We start from the raw sequence: 21,650 nt of genomic DNA, 5'->3' as shown, positions 1-21,650 counted from the left end.
ACTCTCTCAGAGACTGAACTGAAGACATTGTTGCTGCACACACTCAAACATTCACCTCTCACACACACACACAGAGCTAACGATGCTAACGTTGGTAGCGCCTGCACTTCCGGTGACGTAAAACTGTGACGCGATACAAGTAGAAAGTTTAACCCGTGCCTTATTTAGGGGTGCACCGACTGCATGAGATCCGAGTCCTGACCCAGCACAGATTTATAAATTGTCTGACCTGCCGATTCTGATTTAGTTTAAGCAACACTGTCAGGTGTTGTCAGGTCACAATGAACCTTCCATCTTATTTTATGGAAAAACATCCCCTTGAACAACATCCTAGAAATATCCTGATGCATGCTCAATAATCCAGGTAGAAAAATCCAAAAAAGTTCAATCTGGTCCTCTGGACATTCAAAAAAACAAAAAACAAAACAAAGCAAAAAAAAATGTAGAAACGTTTCGTCTCTCATCCTGAGGACTTCCTCAGTCTGAGGCGCTGTATTCAGCTCAGTCTCTTAAATAGCACCTTCTCAGAGTGGATCAACCAGTTTGCTGCTGACAACCAGAACCAGCTGATCACATGCTCAAGAAGGACCATCAGCCTAACAATGGATCATTAGCACCTGATGGCTGTTTACTGTTCACAGAGGGCTGAGTGATACTAGCAATCACAGCATTGTAAGAGGGGGACAGTTGAACCTGGAGGCCTCCACCCCTGTTTAATGATGGACGGTTTCTTTTCACAAAGATGGCCTCCTTTACTCCTCTCTCAAACCATCGTTCCTCTCTGTCCAGGATGTGAACATCTTCATCCCTGAAAGAGTGACCTCTGGCCTGGAGATGAGTGTAGACCGCAGAGTCCTGGCCTGATGATGTTGATCTTCTGTGCTGGTCCATCCTTTTGGCCAGTGGCTGTTTAGTTTCCCCGATGTAAGACTGATCACCCTCCTGACACTGAACAGCATACACAACATTACTCTGTTTTTGCTGGGGGACTGGATCCTAGAAACTATACAAACTTATTTTAACAGGCCATGAGGTAGTGCTCTGAAATATAAATGAAGTTCAGACAATTGTTGTTAAAATAAAAAAAAATCGGTTTCTCATGCACGTATCAGCTGATTTACGATTTCCCAAAAGTAAGGAAATCGGGGCGATTTATCAGTGCAAAGTTATAAGTTATACAAGTGCCTTATTCCAGAAGGACATGGTCTCTGTTCCAAATGTTATCTAAAGTTGGAATAACATGCATCACACCTGAACTGGAAAAAAATCTGGTGTCTTCCACCTAAATATTTGATTATTAATAAGATCAATATCTTTTAATCCGTCGTTTTTATCGCTGCAAGTCTTTCCTTCAAAGAAACAGAAAGGACACGGACATGAACTGCTCATTCTGCAACTCTGTGAAGAAGATCTCTGTCATTTATTCTGGTCATGTCCTTCTCATGCATTTTCTGGCAATTTGCACATTTATTCCCCAAAATATTCTTGATGACTTTTCCCTTGTTTTTGTAAACATGTCTGGATTCTTCTCTTGTCCCACTAATAAAACAAACCATTTTCATATCATCAACCTAATTTTATTAGTTGCAAATATCACATCCATACATTATCCTTCCATCATCTTTACCAGCTTCTTCCTTTCTGCGTTGTGGGGGTCCCATATCCAGCTATCGCTGTGTGAGAGGCGGGGGACACCCTGCACTCTGGACATGTCTCCAGTCCATCACAGGGACATGGAGACAAACGAGACAACCGTTCACACCTGAGACAATTCAGAGTTACCAGTCAGTCTAACATTCATGGTTTTGGTCTGTGGGAGGAAACTGGAGTAATTAGTGAAAACCCACGCAGCACAGAGAGAACATGCAAACTCCACCCAGAAAGACCCCCGGACCGTGAAGCACGGTAACCTGCCCGCTGAGAGGAAGCACCCTATACATAAATCTAAATTCTCAAATCAGAACCCTTGCTTCTGAGTCTTTAAAGAGAAATTCAAACAATATATTGGAACACTCCAGTATTCACAGTCATTAAGACAACTGATAGGTGCACTCACTTTAACATTTTTGTGACTTGACTTTTTTTAACATGTATACAGGTCCTGGTCATAAAATTAGAATATTGTGAAAAAGTTGATTTATTTCAGTAATTCCATTCAGAAAGTGAAACTTCTATATTATATTAATTCATTACACACAGATATATTTCAAATGTTTATTTCTTTTAATGTTGATGTTTATAACTGTCAACTAATGAAAACCCCAAATTCAGTCTCTCAGAAAATAAGAATATTGTGAACAGGTTCAATATTGAAGACACCTGGTGCCACAGTCTAATTGGCTAATTAACTCAAAACACCTGCAAAGGCAAGCGCTTAATCAACTGTCTAACTAATTCACTAACAGGTGATCTTACCGTCACTACCGACAGGACGTGATCCAAAACCACGCCCATCCACCACAGTCCTGAAGCCACTCCGTTCAGATCTTGGCCATGTGCTTTGGATTGATGTCCTGCTGAAAAATGAACCGTCACCACAGTGTGAGGTCAAGAGCGCTCTGGAGCAGGTTTTCATCAGGATGTCTCTGTACAGTGCTGCATTCAGTTTTCCCTCCAGACTAGTCTGCCAGTTCCTGCTGCTGAAAAACATCCCCACAGTATGATGCTGCCACCACCATGCTTCACTATAGGATGGTATTGGCCTGATGCTTAGCAGTGCCTGGTTTCCTCCAAACATGACGCCTGGAATTCAGTTCAGTTTATTTATATAGCGCCAAGTTAAAAGAGAAGTCGTCTCAGGCACTGAACAGAAACTTTCATTTATATAAAAATAATAATTGAACATTATTTATCTGAGGAGCAGCTTTGAGTTTAACTCCATCACTGAACTCTCATCTTGAACAAGCATGAAGGTCTGACCATCAGGTTCTCAGTTACCTCCCTGACTAAGGCCCTTCTCTCCCGATCACTCAGTTTAGATGGATGTCCAGCTCTAGGAAGAAATGTTTCTGTATCAATCCCCAGATTTGTGCTTCAACACAGTCCTGTCTCGGAGGTCTCCAGACAATTCTTTGGACTGTGCTTGGTGTTTGCGCTCTGACATGCACTGTCAACTGTGGGAACTTGTACACCGACAGGTGTGTGCCTTTCCAAATCAAGTCCAATCAACTGAATTTACCACGGGTGGGGGGTGTTCCATGTAAGTTGTAGAAACATCTCAAGATGATCAGTGGAAACAGGATGCATCTGAGCTAATTTAGACTTCAAGGCAAAGGATGAGAATACTTATGTACATTTGATTTTTTAGTTTTCTATTTTTAATAAATTTGCAAAGATCTCAAAAATATTTTTTCACATTGTCATAATGGGGTATTGTGTGTAGAAATTTGAGGGGAGATATTAATTTAATACAAATAGGAATAAGACTGTGACATAACAAAATGTTGAAAAAATGTGAATACTTTCCAGATGCACTGTAAAACAGGACGTTAACACCGTAAATTAACTGCCACCTAAAACTTACTTCAGCCTGTGTTGGATCAAAAAGTTATGATGATGAAACATAAAATTTTACACAAGAAAAACAGAATCAACTCTACAAGGCGTGAAGAAAACATTTAATCACACGTCAATAATTATTTAAGTGATTTATTACAGACTGGATACAGTCATAAGAAATAAAAGGTGCAGATTTAATAAACGGGTCAAGAATCTCGATGTAGACTGTGGAGTTGATCAGTGAGAACAATCTTTAACTTTAAAATGAAGGTTCGGTTCTGACAGAGACTCAACATACCAGGAAGCAGAACTCACAGCACCGCCTGCCCTATGATTCATTATGATTAAGACGTCACATAGAGGTCATCATCAGCACTCCCATTTCAGCTCAAATGTGTTGATAAAACTTATTTATCTACAAGACATACTGGTTCTGAGAGTAGGGAACAGGTGGAAGAGAGCCTGGAGAAGGAGAAGCAAAAGGTCCAACTTGGACACTAAAACAAGAAGCAGCCAAAAGACATCATGGTCATTACCATTCTGATTTCACACCAAAAAAGTAAAAGAACAAACCTTTAATACTGGTTCTGAAGAGGGAGTGGGGAGCAGGTGGAAGAGAGCCTAGAGAGGGACAAGGAAAGGGTCCAATATGGAGACAAAAAAGGGAAGCAGTTAAAAATAACAACAACGAAAATTAGATAAAAAAAACAAGACACAAAAGACAAAGACGTCCAAGGCAATAGACCAAAAAAAAAAGGAAACAGAAAAAGAAGCAGCAAAGGTTGTGGAGCGAGAGCTCGTTCATTTGTCAAGAAATATTTATTGACTTTCTGTTCTTGCATGTAGTTTCATGTGGGACGTCAACTTTTGCCTTCGAGTAAAACTTTTACCACGTTTTACAGGAAAAAGGCTTCTCACCTAAATGTATTTTCATGTGGACGGTCAGATAGCTGTTCTGAGCAAAACTTTTCCCACACACTTTACAGGAAAAGGGCTTCTCAACAGTGTGACTTCTCATGTGTCCGACCAAAAGATAATTCCCAGAGAAACATTGGCCACGTTTTACAGGTGAAGGGCTTCACACCAGTGTGAGTTCTTATGTGGTTGAAGAGACTGTTTCTTTGAGTAGCATTTACCACATGTTTGACATGTAAAGGGCTTCTCACCGGAATGATTTCTCATGTGTCCAACCAAAATATAATTACCAGACTAAAGGAAACTTCTACTACATGTTTTGCACTGGCTTCTCACCAGAGTGAGTCCTCTTGTGGGTGGTCATATGGCTCTTTTGAGAGTAGCACTTGCCACATATTTCACAAGTAAATGGCTTCTCACCAGTGTGAATTCTCATGTGTCGTGCCAAAATATGTTTTTCAGAGAAACATTTGCCGCAGGTTTTACAGGAGAAGGGCTTCTCTCCAGTGTGAGTCTTCAGGTGAGATGTTAAATGACTAGATTGGGAGAAACATCTACCACATGCCTTGCATGTGTAGGGACTCTCACCAGTGTGAGTTCTCATGTGGTTCAACAAGTAGTCTCTACGTTTGTACGTTTTCTGGCAGGTTGTGCAGGCATAGGGCTTCTCACCAGTGTGGACTCTTCGATGAATGTCCATCCTATATTTACTGCTGAAGCCTTTCCTACAAATATCGTATTTAGCAATTTTTCTGTCCATCTGGGCCTCACACCGTGTCTCTAAAACACTTTGGTTTCTGTCAGGGCTACTCTTTGGGTTTAGTTCTTGGTCTCTAAATGGTCCTGAACCTAACTGGTCTCTGATCTCAGGAAGGACTTCATCCCAGTTTGGTTCTAGTTTAATATGGTCCCGTTCCTCATGGGCAGACGTCACCATGAAGGTATTGGCCTCCTGCTTCAGAACAAGCTGCTCTAGCAGAGGTTTAGAGGAAGTACAGGGCTTCTCACCCATGTGAGTTTCCATGTGATCACTCAAAGTCCTTTTTTGGCTGAAACTTTTACCACATATCTCACAGCAAAATGGCTTCTCACCAGTGTGAGTTCTAGTGTGGCTGATCAGATGGATCTTCTGAGAGAAGCTCTTGCCACATATCTCACAGGTAAAGGGCTTCTCACCGGTGTGAGTTCGAATGTGTTTGATCAAACTGCTCTTCTGAGAGTAGCAATTGCCACATGTCTCACAGGAAAAGGGCTTCTCACCAGTGTGAGTTCTCAAGTGGGCTTTTAAAGTACAGTTCAAAGAAAAGCGTTTGCCACAGGATTTACACAAAAAGGGCTTCTCACCAGTGTGTGTTTTCATGTGAATCTTCAGACCGCTCCTTCGAGTGAAGCATTTACCACATATTTTACACAAAAAGGGCTTCTCTCCAGTGTGAAGTCTCATATGGCCCACTAAATCAACACGTCGTATGAAACTTTTATCACATACTTTGCACATGTGTGCCTTCTCACCGTTGTGACTTCTCATGTGGATCACTATTTGACGTTTAGTGAAACTTTTACCACATGTTTTGCATGAGTATGGTTTCTCACCAGTGTGGGTGCTTCTATGAATCGTTAACCGACTTTTTAAAGAGAAGCTTTTTCCACATGTTTGACAGGTAAAGGGCTTCTCACCAGTGTGGATTCTTCTATGCTCCTTCATTTGATGATTATCCCTAAAGCGTTTTCCACAAACATCACATTTTACAGGTTTCCCTTCAGCCTCAGGATCAAACAGATTTCCTGAAAAGTTTTTCACATCACTACTTTGGCTTCTGTCAGGTCGGTTCTTGGGGTTTAGTTCTCTGTCTCCAGAAGTTCCTACATCTTCCTGGTCTTGGTTCTCAGTATGAGGAAAGTTCTGTGAAGGGAGTTGGTCCCAGTTTGGTTCTGGTTCCCTGTGGATTCTTTCCTCAAAGTCAACTGTCACCATGAAGGTCTCATCCTCCAGCTTCAAAACTTGATGCTCCTCATCCCGAGTGATACAGAGTTCCTCCTGTTCCTCTTTCATCTGTGGAGGTTCTGGTTCTCCCAGTTCCCCTGTTGTCTGTGGAAGTTCTGATTCTTCCTGTTCCTGATTCAATTGTGGAGGTTCTGGTTCCTCCTGTTCCTCTTTTATCTGTACTCGTTGTTCCTCCTGGTCTTCACTTTTTTGAGGTTGTTGATCTCCTGCTGGAGGTTTTGGATCCTCCTGGCCAAAACCAGAGTTCCACTCCTGGTTCTTGATCTGCAACTCAGCGAGAACTTCGTCTTCTTTCCAGTTGTAATTCTGCTGAAGTTCTAAAGAAAAAAGAGAGAGAGAGGAACTGTTTTCAGTGGAAGTAGCAAGTCTCCAGTACTCATTTCCTTTTAGACGCATCATGGACATGAAGATTCTGAATTATTTAGTCAAAAACAGATTTAGTTCATGTTTATCTGAGCAGACACTTTAAGAAGGTCAGCAGAGAAGTTGTAAGACGGGTGTTTTAGTCCATCATGTTTTGGTGCCAGAAGGCCTTCAGATGTTGACAGAAAATATTAATTAGTCACTTACCAAACTAATCAATTATTGCAGCCTCCTTTTTATTTTTTATGTTCTTTGAGTTGTTTTCATGATTTTAAAGTTAAAGTTATATTTATGTAAAGTCATTATTCCCAACAACAACAAAATGTGTGCTCTACATTTGACTCGTCACACGTAAGCGCCTGAGAATAGGTGTCTTGTTCAAGTACACCAGGGCTATTCAATAAAACTGCTCAGGAGGCCACAGTTTCTGAAGCCAGCAGCTCAGGAGCCCAACATCCAGCAATTACAGTCATTAGGTAAATAAACCAAGTATGACAATGATCCGTTACCTTTTAAATTTGTTTATGCCATACTTTACTTTTACTTTACTCAGCCGCGTGTGTCCACCGACCGTTAATAACTATATAAGCAGTAGGGATGCACGATATTATCGGCATGGTATCAGCCAATATTAGCGTTAAATTTCAATATCGAACATCGGCCATTCCATTAAAATAACTTGCTGCTATAAAAGGCACTGTTTTTGCCTGCAGCTGTAGCACAACGCAATGACATTGCTGCACAACGTGATGACGTTGCAGCGGAAGTGTAACGCGATGATGTCACGTGCGCCTATCCGATCTCACGGCGGAGAGGAAATTTCAAAATGTCGGTGGTGTGGAAGTTTTATTTTTCATTGGTGAGGATGTCGGATTCCGGAGATTTATGGACTATGTTGATCCTCGCTACATCGTCCGCAGTCGGGAGATATTTTTCTGACGTAACGTTACTCAAGTTACAAGCCGTCATTTCCGACGTAATTGAGAAGCTAACAGCCGATAGCACAACTTGTTGGGTGAGTTTTATCACAGATATTTGGACGTCGTGTTAGCCCCGTTAGCATGATTAGTCTTACGGCACAATGTATAGACAAAAACTTTGAACTTAAAAAGTCTGTCCTTCATGCACAGGAGTGCAGAGGATCCCACACTGCAGCTATAGGAACCTGGAACAAGCCTCCACAAGTGAAACAGCATCACAGGTGACTAATGCTAATAAATAACATTTAACATTTTTAATTTAATATAAGTTAAAGTGCTATGCATATGGTTGTTACTGAATGTCACCAGCGCGTAGAGCTGTTGCACAATTTTTGTAGCAAATAAGCCTAAATAAGAGGACTATGTTCTGACAAAGGAAAGTATATAAAATATTGGCATCTAAATCAACACATTGTATGAAACTTTTACCACATACTTTGCACATGTGCCTTCTCACCGTTGTGACTTGGCATCGGTTATCGGCCGAATAAGTGTTAACATATCGGCATATCGGATATCGGCCAAAAATCCAATATCATGCATCCCTAATAAGCAGTCAAAACTTTATTAAAAGTGTCCATGGGGTGGGGGTGGAGGGGGGGTTGTTAGGGTTCGGACCTGTAATTACTCTTAAATCGTAGGATCGGGTGGGGTTCAGAGATGATGGCTAAGGGTTAGGGCCAGGTTGGATTTTTTTGGACCCGAATGCAACTCTTAATGCGTGAGTATTCCAGTTTATACATATATAAGATAGAACTTTATTGATCCTGCAGGAAATTGTTGTGCCAGAGTTTCAGTACAAAAGAACATACACAAAGAATCACTCAAAGCATAAAAAATAACAAGACAAAATAAAAATACCAGCAATTAAGATCTAAACAGGTCAGGTGCAGACGTGTGAAATGCCTAATGTGAAAACATTAAAGTGTTTATTGTGGTGCAGGATTCATATATTTGCAACCTATCCAGGGTGTCCCCCGCCTCTTGTACAGTGACAGCTGGACATGCACACCAGTGACCCCCGCAACCCAAAAAGAAAGAAGCAGGTAAAGATAATGGATGGACGCACTGTGTGCTTTTTAGATTGGTCCTATAGATGTCATAAGGATGTCCGTTAGAGCATGTGGCACCAGTTCACTCTGGGTCACAGATCGATGATAGACCTTGTAGTTGTGCCATCTGATCTGCAGATGTTTGACATTCAAGTGAAGAGAGGAGCTGAGCTGTCAACTGATCACCACATGGTGTTGAGTTAGATCAGATGGCGGGGGAAGATGCCAGACTCTGTAAACTTGAACATGTACTAACAGTTTTCTGGGGATGCCTGCAGTGTTTCCCCACCATTATCCAAGGAGGGCACCCAGTCTATGTACATGTCCTTAAACCACAAATCCCCCTCTCCACCATTGACAGCTGATGGCACTGACATACAAGCGCACAACACAGATATGTCCCCCATCTCCACCCCCCACCCCCGTCGACAAAAATCACCAAAGAAAAGAGCGCCCTACAAAGGCAAGTGACCTAGGGGAAACACTGGCTTGACAGAAGGATCTTCAAATCCCACCTCTGAGACAGCTTCAACTGCATCCTAGTGAATGCGGAGGACATTGAATCTGGCCATGCACCTCCAATGTCTAGGTGGCTGCCTTCAGCTATGGCCACAAATTTGTCTGGGACTTTCATGGCAGACATCTTCAAACCCAGTGATTGAAACCCCAGGTGAGAGAGATCCTCCAACTAAAGGATAATTCCTATCAGCCTTGTTAACTAGTAGGACTCTAGAGGCAGCTGAGGAGTATCGGTGAGCCAAGTGCGCTGCAGCTCTGTCTGGTGCTAAGGCAACCGCTCAGATGTGAGAAGAGTTTGTTGAGGCTGTGGCTAGAGACTCACAATCTGCTCAGGGGAAATTCTGGCAAACCATCTGGCAGCTGAGACGAGGAAAGCAGCACTTTTTTCCATTCATTCAACCTTTATTTATTCAGGTAAATCCCATTGAGCCTGGAGGACTCATTTACAAGAGAGACCTGATTTAACAAAGCATGATGACAACAATGGACAACAACAACAATAAACAGTTATAAAAAGGATATAAAAACTTTACTAACACAGTGTGTAGTGGAGGCGGATTGATGTTGACATCATTCAGTGATGTCGTCAGGTGGTGGAAGGAATGCTTCTCGAACTTTCTCAATCCCATCAACATGTCTTCCATGTAGGAATCAAAGTTGGGGGACTATAGGGTCAGTCTGTTCACAAAGTGGGCTGAGGTCACCAAGGTAGTAGCTGCGCAGATGAAGGTGTATGGGGGTGGACAAGAAGCACCCCATGCCTTTGTCACATCCAGAATAGACTACTGCAATAGCATTTTGTATAGCACACCACCCAAAACTCTCAACAAACTGCCTCCACACTCATTTGCCCCACTCTGGGCCCCACACCCCCACCATCTGCTCCCTAACCAAGTCTGTCTTGAAAATGAGTTCTCGTAACTCAATGAGACTACCTGTATAAATAAAGGGTAAATGAAAAAAAATGAAATTAAATTATGTGACAGGTATTCGTAAACCTTCATTAAAACATTATACATTTATTCTTCCAGGTTCAGCTGACAATGACGTGCCTGGAGCTGGACACCAACAGAACACCTGGAGTTAGACATTTCTTTTGACAGACTTTACAGATACACAGATGAAACTCCTCCAGAATTTGTACTTTTCAAACTTCCAACCTTGGTAGATGAATTTGTTGCAAATACGATTCAGCTCTGCCACAAATGGCTTGATCTCTTTAAATTGCTGTAAACACATAAATACTCTGCCAAGGTTGCCCTTTGTCACTGATTCTGTTCATAACTTTTATGGACAGAATTTCTAGGCGCAGCCAAGGTGTTGAGGGGATCCGTTTTGGTGGCCTTAGGATTGCGTCTCTGCTTTTTGCAGATGATGTGGTCTTATTGGCTTCATCAGATCGTGATCTACAGCTTTCGCTGGAGCGGTTCGCAGCCGAATGCGACGCGGCCGGGATGAAGATCAGTTCCTCCAAATCCGAGGCCATGGTCTTGAGCCGGAAAAGGGTAGAGTGCCCTCTCCGGGTCAGGGAAGAGGTCCTACCCCAAGTGGAGGAGTTTAAGTATCTTGGGGTCTTGTTCACGAATGAGGGAAAAATGGAGCGTGAGATCGATAGGCGGATAGGTGCAGCGTCTGCAGTGAAGCGGGCGCTGTACAGGTCTGTGCTGGTGAAGAGAGAGCTGAGTCAAAAGGTGAAGCTCTCAATTTACCGATCGATCTACGTTCCCACCCTCATCTATGGTCACGAGCTTTGGGTTGTGACCGAAAGAATGAGATCTCGGATACAAGCGGCAGAAATTAGTTTTCTCCGCAGGGTGTCTGGACTCTCCCTTAGAGACAGGGTGAGAAGCTCGATCATCCTGGAGGGACTCGGAGTAGAGCCGCTGCTTCTCCACGTCGAGAGGAGCCAGTTGAGGTGGCTCGGGCATCTGTTTAGGATGCCTCCTGGACGCCTCCCTGGTGAGGTGTTCTGGACACGTCCCACCGGAAGGAGACCCAGAGGAAGACCCAGGACACGCTGGAGGGACTATGTTTCTCGGCTGGCCTGGGAACGCCTCAGGATTCCCCTGGAAGAGCTGGCCCAAGTGGCTGGGGAGAGGTAAATCTGGGCCTCCCTACTTAGGCTGCTACCCCCGTGACCCGACCCCGGATAAGCAGAAGAAAATGGCTGGATGGATGGACATAAATATTCATACACAACACATCAAGAGTACTGTATGAAGCTAGGGAGAAAATACCAGTCTTGTTGTTCTATTTCATATAGGCTTCGCCCTTTAAGGCTGTCGCTGATGGGTTTATCCCGTTATGCAGAGCATAAGCACTGAAAAAAATTAGTCCACGCCCACCTGCTGTGTGGGCCCCACCCGGTCCGTATAAATTACGTTAAGAGCGGGAAATCGGCTCCCATTTTTTCTTCAGCGAGCTAATATAGCACTGTCAGAAGAACAAAGAAGATAAATTGTGTAAATGACCAACCTTTGCGAAAGATGCTTGGCCCGGCAGTCGACCTCCGGTCGTCCGGTGAGTTCTCCTCCCCGAGGAGAAGATGACAGCAGTCTTATTCCAAGGTAAGCGTCGTGGAACATTTCCCAGTGACAGGTCACTACACGCTGGACAACGCCATCTTGTGTTTTTCCTCTTATCGCCGACCCTCGGGGCGAACCGGATGGTTCCTCCGGGGCAAGGCGTGCTCAGCTGCAGCCCCGCTGCTCTTTCCCTCCTGGGGAGCGTAGTGTAGGTGGAGGGGGGCTGAGTGAATGCTCACCCCATCCCACCTCGTTTCGCATCGGCGATCACACCGCTCCCGGCCGACGGCGCCCTCAGGGGTTGCCCGGCGGAACCCAGGAGGAGGCTGACATGAAGGGACCCCTTTTTTCTACGTCCCTCGCCTTTTCCCGCCAGTTCGGATGATCGGCGGAAAGGTTATTTTTCACTGGGCTCCACTCTGGCTCACCGTCTTGATCCATACGGCCTCGCGTTCCAACAGGACGTTCCACGGGCGAGGCCGCAGACGGTTCTTTCCTGGTAGATTAGAGGAGTCGGTCCCCGGTCCGCTCCCATCACCAGAGTTGAGGGATTCACCGAGCGGGGCTATTCCTCGGTAACCCCCCCTGGAGCCAAGCCTCGCGGAAGCTTCCGGAGCGAAGCTGCCCAGGTCGGAGCAGCGTCCCGTCCCTCCGGAGGAACACAGACGGCGACCACGCTCTCCAATCGAGCCCACCGACGTGTTTTTCAGGCAGCCGCAGCTAGCAACAACGTGCGCTGCTAGCATATAGCATGTCCAAGGGATTGAAGGCCGCAGACCTGCCTTGGAGACGAAGATCTCCCTCTGTAAAGCAGCTGACGCCAGCTCAACATGTGTGCCTCTCCCACGGTTTGCCTTGTCGGGGACTGCAGCGCGGAGGACGATGACCCAACGATCCACCTGGCTTCGTTACTCCCCTCGCTGCCGGAGAATCTGCACAAGACCTGATGAAGCCCATCGCGGACGCGCTGTTCAGAGCAGCTTCAAACCATGCTGGCGAAGTGAAACAGTCGGAGGAGGTGCCAAAAGCTGTTCGCCACCTCATCAAGCCGCGCGGCCCACCCCGTCCCCGCTGGAGGGACCGTCGCGAGCAAGTTTTCGACTTTTCCACGGCCGCGGCTCTCGCTGAGTTCCACCACCAGCCCCGCCCGTCAGAATCCAGCCCTCTTCACTCCGGCAGCCTGCAGCTCAGCGTTTCCCCAGAGTTCGCCTGCAAGACAGCGCTCTGGGCAAACAATCGCAGAGCTCATGAGAGAGAAAGCTCTCAAATGACGGTCTCCGGAGGGTGTGTGTAAAAGTGACACGAAAGTTGAAATAAATCATCATTAATGATCCAAGTGTCTGTTTTTTAGCCAGTCTGTAAGCCCGGATGAGCTCACAGCGGCCGCACACATAAGAGCGCACTCGTGGGATGAAACAGCCCCACACACGAGCCGGTGTCCTTAAATAAAGGTTTTTAACTCACCGTCGCTCTAAGACATGACGAGTCGATCACAGAACAGCCTCCACACATGAGCCGGTGTCCTTAATTAAAGGTTTTTTAACTCACCGTCGCTCTAGACATGACTAGTCGATCACAGGACAGCCTCCACACATGAGCCGGCGTCCTTAATTAAAGGTTTTTAAACTCACCGTCGCTCTAGACATGACGAGTCGATCACAGAACAGCCTCCACATGAGCCGGTGTCCTTAAATAAAGGTTTTTTAAACTCACCGTCGCTCTAGACATGACGGGTCGATCACGGCACAACGGTAAGCGAAAATAACTCATTACCAACTAGAACTGCATGATCCTCACTCAAGCGGTGTCAACTCGCACTCGTGGGATGGAACAGCCTCCACATGAGCCGGTGTCCTTAAATAGGGTTTTTAATTCACCGCCGCTCTTGACATGACGAGTCGAACACTAAGATGACAGCCTCCATCCAACGGTGCTGCGTTGATGCTGGCGCACACAGCTGCCGGCGCTAACCAGCTCACATCGGTATAAATATGGTCCGCAGGCTGGTCCGGGTGGGGGTCCTTCTCTCTCAGCTTTCGGCAGCTCACCGCAGCTTAAACGTGAAGCAGCCGAAGAACCCGGTAATGAGTCCCACCTCCCTCCAGCGCGCGCCCCTCCAGCGAGAGCGGCGCGCGTCCCTCCAGAGAACAACGTGTGCTCCCGCGGGGCTAAGCAGCCTTCACTCCAACAGCACGGTGTAAATGAAGTCACGCCCTCCGCCTTTCAACGTTCGCACAGCGACGTCAAACGCGCAGCTCACCGCGTCATCAGCTGTCACACGCTTCGCCTTCAGCTCAAGTCTCGCCCGGGATCACACAGAAAACATTCCCGCGACGCATGACGGCGGTTGAGGGACGGACTGCTGACAGCCGTACAAAACATGACGCATCATTAACGCACGTTCATCCACGAACGTTACGTAGAGTGGCTAAAACATGCTCGCCGTTTTTCAGATGGATGGACAGGGTTTATGCAAATGGTACAAGTTACAGTTTGCAACCCGAACCCCTCCATTCAGAGGAGTTATATAAACGGTCCCGTCATCATCAGACTGATTCTCTTCCCTAAATGCAGAAATCCAAGTGTTTTCTGATAAAAGTAATCTACAGAGTTCCCCAAGGGAGAGAAAACACGAGGGTTTTACTCACGGATCGGAGGGGTGAGACCGTTCTTGGATCTGTTGTTTAACATCCAGAGAACGCATACCGATCATCCTAAAACACAGAGACGAGAGTTTTTTGTTTTACCTGGATGATCTGCGGATCCTGTCACTTCAGACAGGAGGCGCTGATGCAGGATCAGGTGTTGACATCACACCTGTTAATCTGGGCTTCGCCATAAAGTGGAAGGAAGCTCGATTTTCCCGGCCCAGACATTTGTTTTCTGGAGTGGAATTAAATTCAACCACCATGAAAACTCGTTTATCACATGAGACGCCTCTAGAGGTGTTTTTGCACGTCTGCATGTGGATCCAGTAAAACAAACGACGGATGATCATTGTCTTTTCCTCTGTGGAAGCAGACCTCCGACTCTGGGGAAACACCTTGTTTTTCTATCAGAGGGAGTCCCCCTCAGCAGACCCACGTCATGGGTCAGTCTTCACGGACACGTTGCTGTCAGGCTGGGGGGGGGACATGCCTATCTCAAGCAGTAGGGGCGCTGTGGCCCCACTACACATCAGCCCACATCAATGTTTTTGGAGTGTCGCACAGTACTGAATGTGATTCAACACCTTGCTCCTGTGCTACAGAATCAACACGTGTTGATTCACACAGACATCATGATGACTGCTGCGTACATAACCATCAGGGTGTGCGTTCAGCCCAGATGTTACACATTGTGCGAAAGCTACTGAGTTGGGTTCATCAAAACCTGCTTTTATTAGAGCGGTTTACATATCCGGTGTTCTGAACAGAGGGGCTGATGTGACGTCCAAGGGCGGCCCACGTTACGTGGACCGGATCCTCCATCCGGATCTGATGTTTTCAGACGCAGCAGAAGTTGGCAAAGCAGCTGTGGACCTGTTTGCGATGCGAGAAGAACGCTCAATGTCAACTACGGTTTTCCCTGAGCCCGCGAGACGATCCATCGCTGGGGGGGGACGCATTTGCTCACAGTCGGTGGCCCAAAACGCTTTTTACGCGTTTCTTTTCCCCCACCTCCTCTGTTTTTTACGGTCCATGAACCGAGTTCAAGAGGAGGGATTGACAGCTCTCCTGGTGGCTCCCGGCGTGTGAACGCACTATGGTTCCCAGGCCTGCAACGTCTGTTGTTGGGTCGCCGTGGAACTGTCATGGAGGAAGGATGCTCTCCTTCAGACAGGAGGAGCGACCAAGAGTTACCCAGAAATAGGTCAACACCGGTGGGTCTGACCGCTGAGCGGTTCCACTTAGAGGATGGGTCTCCCTCAGGAGATAGTGTGCACAATTCAAGATTCACGTGCTGCATCTACCACAGTTCTGTACACATCAAGGGGACGGCTTTTCAGCGCTGGTGTACAGAGAAGGTTTAGAGACCACTTCATGCCTTTTAGGCGGCGTGTTGTTTTTCTACAACAGCTGATGGATAGGGAGTTGGCTTTCAGTACGCTTTAACGTACGATTGCAGCCATCTCTTCCTGCCACAAAGGGTTTGGAGACAGAACAGCTTTTATCACTCGCTGATGAAGCGGTTTCTAAAAGGTGTACAGAGATGTAGGCCTGTTTCACGCCCACTTGTTCCACAGTGGGTTTAACGCTGGTCCTGCGAGCCCTGATCAAAGCTTCAATTGAGCCTCTGGATCAGGTTTCATTTAAATTCTTGTCTCTTTTAACAGCCCTGTTGCTGGTTTTAACACCCGCTAAGAGGGTAAGTATTTATCTGCCCTCTCTGTTGCTTCGTCATGCCTTAGAATTAGGCTGACGGGCAGCTCAGCTGATTTCAGACCAACCCAGCTTTTATGCCTAAAACATCACGAGCTCTTTTAAATCAAGAGTGATATCGTTGGAGGGTTTTTTTCCCTCCCACAGATCAGAAGGGGAAGCATCTGTTCATCTTCTCTGCCCGGTGCAGGCGTTGACGTGTTACGTAACGCGCACAGCTGCAATGTGTTCAAATTCAACAATTGTTTGTGCATTATAGAGATGCTTCTGCAGGTCGCCGTTATCCATCCAGCGCTTGTCACACTGGCTGTGTGAGGCCTTTTCTGAAGCCTACAGAGCATCAGATTTAGGGCCTCCTGTCAACCTCTAAGCACACTCGACCAGGGGTATCGCATCTTCGACTGCTCTGCATAATGGTATGTCAATGCAGGACATTTGCACTGCGGCTGCATGGTCAACACCCTGCTCATTTATTCGCTTTTACCTACGTGATGTAACGGCTCGTTCCATGACACATTCTGTCCTTAGTGCCCTAACAGAATGAATATTGTTGTTCTCATGGAACTCTGTTTAAGCTCACTTCTGTCTGCATGCATTACAGTGTGAGATGTTGTTATCAGTCACAGTCGTGTCTGTGTTTCTGGTTCTATTGTCACTAATCAGTTCATGATTATTGTTACCAATCAGTTCATTTGATTATTTATCAATTCATGGACATTAATCTGTTTATACTGTTCAGCCATGAACCAGTTGGTTCATGCCCCCCTCCCCCCCTCTTTTCAACTTCCTCTTCCCGTTGAAAGTTTTTTCCGGGGTATTCATGCTTGTCAGAACGCATAGTTACACAACATGCGTCTGTGCATGGCACATAATTACGCGATGCGTAGTTTATGCACACGGGGAGCTGGGTGACAAGACGTTTTTTGGGCAAGCTTCCGCTTCTTACTGTGTTCGAATGGACCCAGTGAGGCGAGGACCACATCCGCTTCGCCCTTAACCCATCAGCGACAGCCTTAAAGGGCGAAGCCTATATGACATAGAACGTTGGTTACGTACTGTAACCCCAGATTCTATGAATATAGGCGTAGCCCTTTAAGCGTCGGGCCTCACTGGCTCCTAAATGGCTGAAGAAAAAAGCTATTTTGGGAGCCGATTTCCCGCTCTTAACGTAATTTATACGGACCGGGTGGGGCCCACACAGCAGGTGGGCGTGGACTAATTTTTTTCAGTGCTTATGCTCTGCATAACGGGATAAACCCATCAGCGACAGCCTTAAAGGGCTACGCCTATATTCATAGAATCTGGGGTTACAGTACGTAACCAACGTTTTTATTAGTATTATCTTTGGACAGTTAAGGTGTTGTTGCTGGAAGGTGCTATATAAATAAAGTTTATTATATTGTTATTCCTGTGTTAACAATGTCTTGCTGTATCCTGCCTTTTCCATTTTTTTAATAAAACTTGTGTGCTGATGAAATGAAAATGAAGGTGTTAATAACAAAGTGTGCAATTATGCGACAGGTTAACTGTTAACTCAGGATGTCATACAGCTGTTAATAACAAAGTATATGATGATCTGACAGCTTAACTGCGTCAGCATGGTGTGATATGGCTAATTAAATAGAAACATATGGTGACCTCATCGCGAATAGACACAGCCGTCAGTTTGCGCTACGCGTATGGTGGTCTGACGATGTATGCTGGCCAAACAACCGATAGATGGCAAGGAGGAAAAGAAATGCATTAAATGAAATAAATGTCAGGTGTGGCAAGTTTTAGCATTAAATTTTGATCATAAGGGCAAATGTCTTAGATGTTAAAAAATATTTTGCAAAAATATCTGGAAAAAAAAACAAACAAACAAACTAGTAAATATTTTAAAATATGATACAACTGAATGTGTCTAATTTAACATTATTTCTGTGCCCTGATCACGTGACAAGGCATTTATTCTTGTTCATGTTATTTGTTGAGGGTCCCCAAGTGTTTCGAACACAGGAGGTCTGACTGCCAGAACCGGGTCAAACAGCAGAACACCCACTGGGTCCGGACTGGATGTCTGTCAACTGCCTAAAAATAGCCTTAAAAAAAAAAAAAAAAACAGCCTTAAACTCACCGAGATACGGAACCTGAGGTGTTCACAACCCAGTTTACATGTGGCAGTCCCTCAAAATGGCTGCCACCCAGCTGTGGAGGAAGGGACTCTGTACTGAGGCAGATTTATCTTTACCGGCTGATTTCACCTCAATGTGTCATAAATAAATAAAGACTTCCACATGCACTCCGCTGCTGCTCCTACCTGTTGTGTGCAGGTGTGTGTGAGGTTTCCAGCTGATGTCCAGCAGTCTGCGCTGACGATCGATCTCTTCCTCGTACCGGACGATGGTTTTTTCAAACTCTGTGAATATTTCTTCAGCAGCAGCAGTTAGTCGCTCGCTGATAAACTCTCTCAGAGACTGAACTGAAGACATTGTTGCTGCACACACTCAACACATTCACCTCTCACACACACACAGAGCTAACGATGCTAACGCTGCTAGCGCCTTGTTGACTTCCGGTGTGTGGGACGTCTCACCGTAAATCTGGACGAAAACTGAAATATGAAGAAAATTTCGAAATACAATAAGTAAAACATAAAATTCTATAAATTATATAAGCGGCTTCAGTTAACCAAGAACAATTATTCTAACACAACTAAAATATTTACCTTAACCAAAAACTAAAAAAACTAACAGCTAGCTAGCTAGCGCTGTTTACTTCCGGTACGACTGAAACTTTTATTAAAAAATAAAAGCGTCTTGATGACGTAAGTAAATTATACCTGTATATTTTATAATTCAACGAACGTATTTGACAGAAAGGTGGAAATCATTTTTTATCATGAAATGTAAAAACAACCATTCTGGTTCAATATTTACAAATGAAAAAAAAAAGATTTAATGACTTAATTTTGATTTGAGTGTACACAATCTTCACAGATGTGTCATTTTGTGTCCAACATTATAATTTGGGTAATAAAAACTCTCCTAGAGTTGCTTTTATATTAGGCTTCATACGTAGCATGTATTAAATTACGTAAAAGAACAATAATTATTTTAAATGAAACAATATTTCAATCCATCATATTTTACTCTATGCAGCTGTATTCATTCATACCCATCTGCTCACCACAAACTCATGTTCGGGCTGCTATTGTTTTACATTATAAGTGTTTATCGCATATTTTAGATGCTTGAGCGTACCATTTGGAGTTGGTTTAGCGTATATCTCACATCCATATATACTATTTATTTTTTCACTTTATATTTTTGGGAGTAACTGGGACCTCGGGAACATAATTCCGTTCAACCACGTGATGCGAATGACAAACTTGAACTTGTCAACGTCCTTGATGCCCTTTTCACTGTCAGAACTAATAATTACGAGATACTGTTTAAAATATGAACGTTTATCTTGATGAGATACATTTTATTGTTAGACAGTGCAGTTATAAATGAAACGTTTCATAAAAGGACTGATTTAAAAGTGAAGGTGTTGCCAACACAAAGTGCTTTTCCTCTTTTGTTTTGATTTAAAACTAACAAATCTTCATAAACAAACACGTTCAGAACAAAAACTAACTTTTAGGTTGATTTAATCAGAACTGAGAAACACATCAGATTTAACTTCTCAGGAACATTAAAATCAAACCTGATCAGTCAGTTATAAAACAACACTTTATATAAACAGAGCCATGTTATATTTAAAGACCTCCTTCAACACAAACCACATTTAGAACTTTTCCCCTCCAGATGTTCGGTTTACTTTAGAACCAACAGAAGCTTCTGGTCCTGTTGATGTTCTGGTCTGTTTGTTTCCTGCGGATGATCCTGTGGTTCTGATCAGATTCTGATTTCAAGCTGTCCTCCCTCAGTCTGATGACGTCTTCAGTCTCGCAGGCTGCCATTGGATGGGTACGTCCCCTTGGTGTCTCTTCATGGACGGTCAGGTTGATTCTCTGGGTGAAGCATTTGCCACATACTGGACAGGAAAAGGGCTTCTCACCAGTGTGAGTCTGCAAGAGCTTGTCCCAGTTTGATTCTGGTTCACTGTGGCGCCTCTGCTCAAAAGCAGGAGTCACCATGAAGGCGTCAGTCTCGAGCTTCAGAACCAGCTGCTTCTCGTTCTGCCTGCTCCTCTTTCAGCCAGGCAGCTTCTGGTAAGATAATTTCAAAAATCATCTAAATCAACTCAATGAAAGCTAACAATGCTAACGCAGCTAGCGCCATATTTACTTCTGGGGGTGTCTCACTGAGCTTCTGCTAACAGTCACGGATCTAACTAATGGATCCCACTCTAAGGCATTTTAAACAATTGTTCATGGCAAAAACCAATGCAGACATGTTCCTGTTCTTAGTATTTTACATCGCTTTATAATGTAGCTGTTTTTGTTTTTATATAATTTCTTTTATTTACATTAGATTTTATATGCTTTTTACATGATTGTCTACTGATATCTGTACTTCATCTGTGTCCTTTGTTTAAAACAGGTCTCTCTTGTAAATGAGCCCTCGAGGCTCAGTGAGACTAACCTGTAGAAATAAAGGTTGAATGAATGAAAAAATAACAATTTACCTACTATTAACATCAATCCATCATCTTTACCCTCTTCTTCCTTTTTTGGGTCATCGGTGCCCATGTCCAGCAATCACTGTGCGAGAGGCAGGGGACACCCTGGACAGGTCTCCAGTTCATCACAGGGACACACAGAGACAAAGGAAACAAAACAACCATTCACTCTCTCACTCACACCTAGGGACAATTTAGTTACCAATCAGCCCAACATGCACGTTTTTGGTCTGTGGGAGGAAACTGGAGTACCCAGAGAAAACCCATGCAGCACAGAGAAAACATGCAAACTCCACCCAGAAAGGCCCCCGGACCAGGAATTGAACAGAAAGTCATAATGAGAAAACATAAAATTAATTTTACGCAAGAAAAACAGAATCAACTTTACAAGACGTGAAAAAACATTTAATCACACGTCAATGATTATATATTTTATTTATTACTGACTGGATACAGTCAAAAGAAATAAAATGTGAAGATTTAATAAGCAGGTCAAGAATCTCAATGTAGACTGTGGAGGTGATCAGTGAGACCAATCTTTAACTTTAAAATGAAGATTTGGTTCTGACAGAGACTCAATGTATCAGGAAGCAGAACTCACCGCACCGCCTGCCCTATGATTCATTATGATTAAGACTTCACATAGAGGTCATCATTAGCACTCCAATTTCAGCTCAAATGTGTCAATAAAACTTATTTATCTACAAGACATACTGGTTCTGAGAGTAGGGAACAGGTGGAAGAGAGCCTGGAGAGGGAGAAGCAAAAGATCCCAATTGGAAACTAAAACAAAAAGCAGCAAAAAGACATCATGGTTGTTGTTA

General features: G+C 44.5%; 1 protein-coding gene across 1 annotated transcript in view; it reads right to left on the bottom strand.

Annotated features, from left to right (window-relative positions):
* The window catches only part of LOC119430370 (zinc finger protein 665), a 28,488-nt gene extending 9,711 nt beyond the window's left edge, over positions 1-18,777 (bottom strand). Inside the window, exons 1-3 of the mRNA XM_037697775.1 lie at positions 18,518-18,777; positions 5,935-6,735; positions 5,002-5,865 (exon numbers count right to left, since the gene is read on the bottom strand). Of these exons, the coding sequence (XP_037553703.1) occupies positions 5,002-5,865; positions 5,935-6,735; positions 18,518-18,689 (1,837 nt within the window). The 5' untranslated portion in view covers positions 18,690-18,777. The remainder of the gene's footprint in view (positions 1-5,001; positions 5,866-5,934; positions 6,736-18,517) is intronic.
* Between the last annotated feature and the right edge of the window lie 2,873 nt (positions 18,778-21,650).

This window comes from Nematolebias whitei, chromosome 3 (genome assembly GCF_014905685.2).
Source record: "Nematolebias whitei isolate Nwh7 chromosome 3, NemWhi1, whole genome shotgun sequence".
NCBI lineage: Eukaryota > Metazoa > Chordata > Actinopteri > Cyprinodontiformes > Rivulidae > Nematolebias > Nematolebias whitei.
This window is presented reverse-complemented; position numbering and strand designations above follow the sequence as displayed.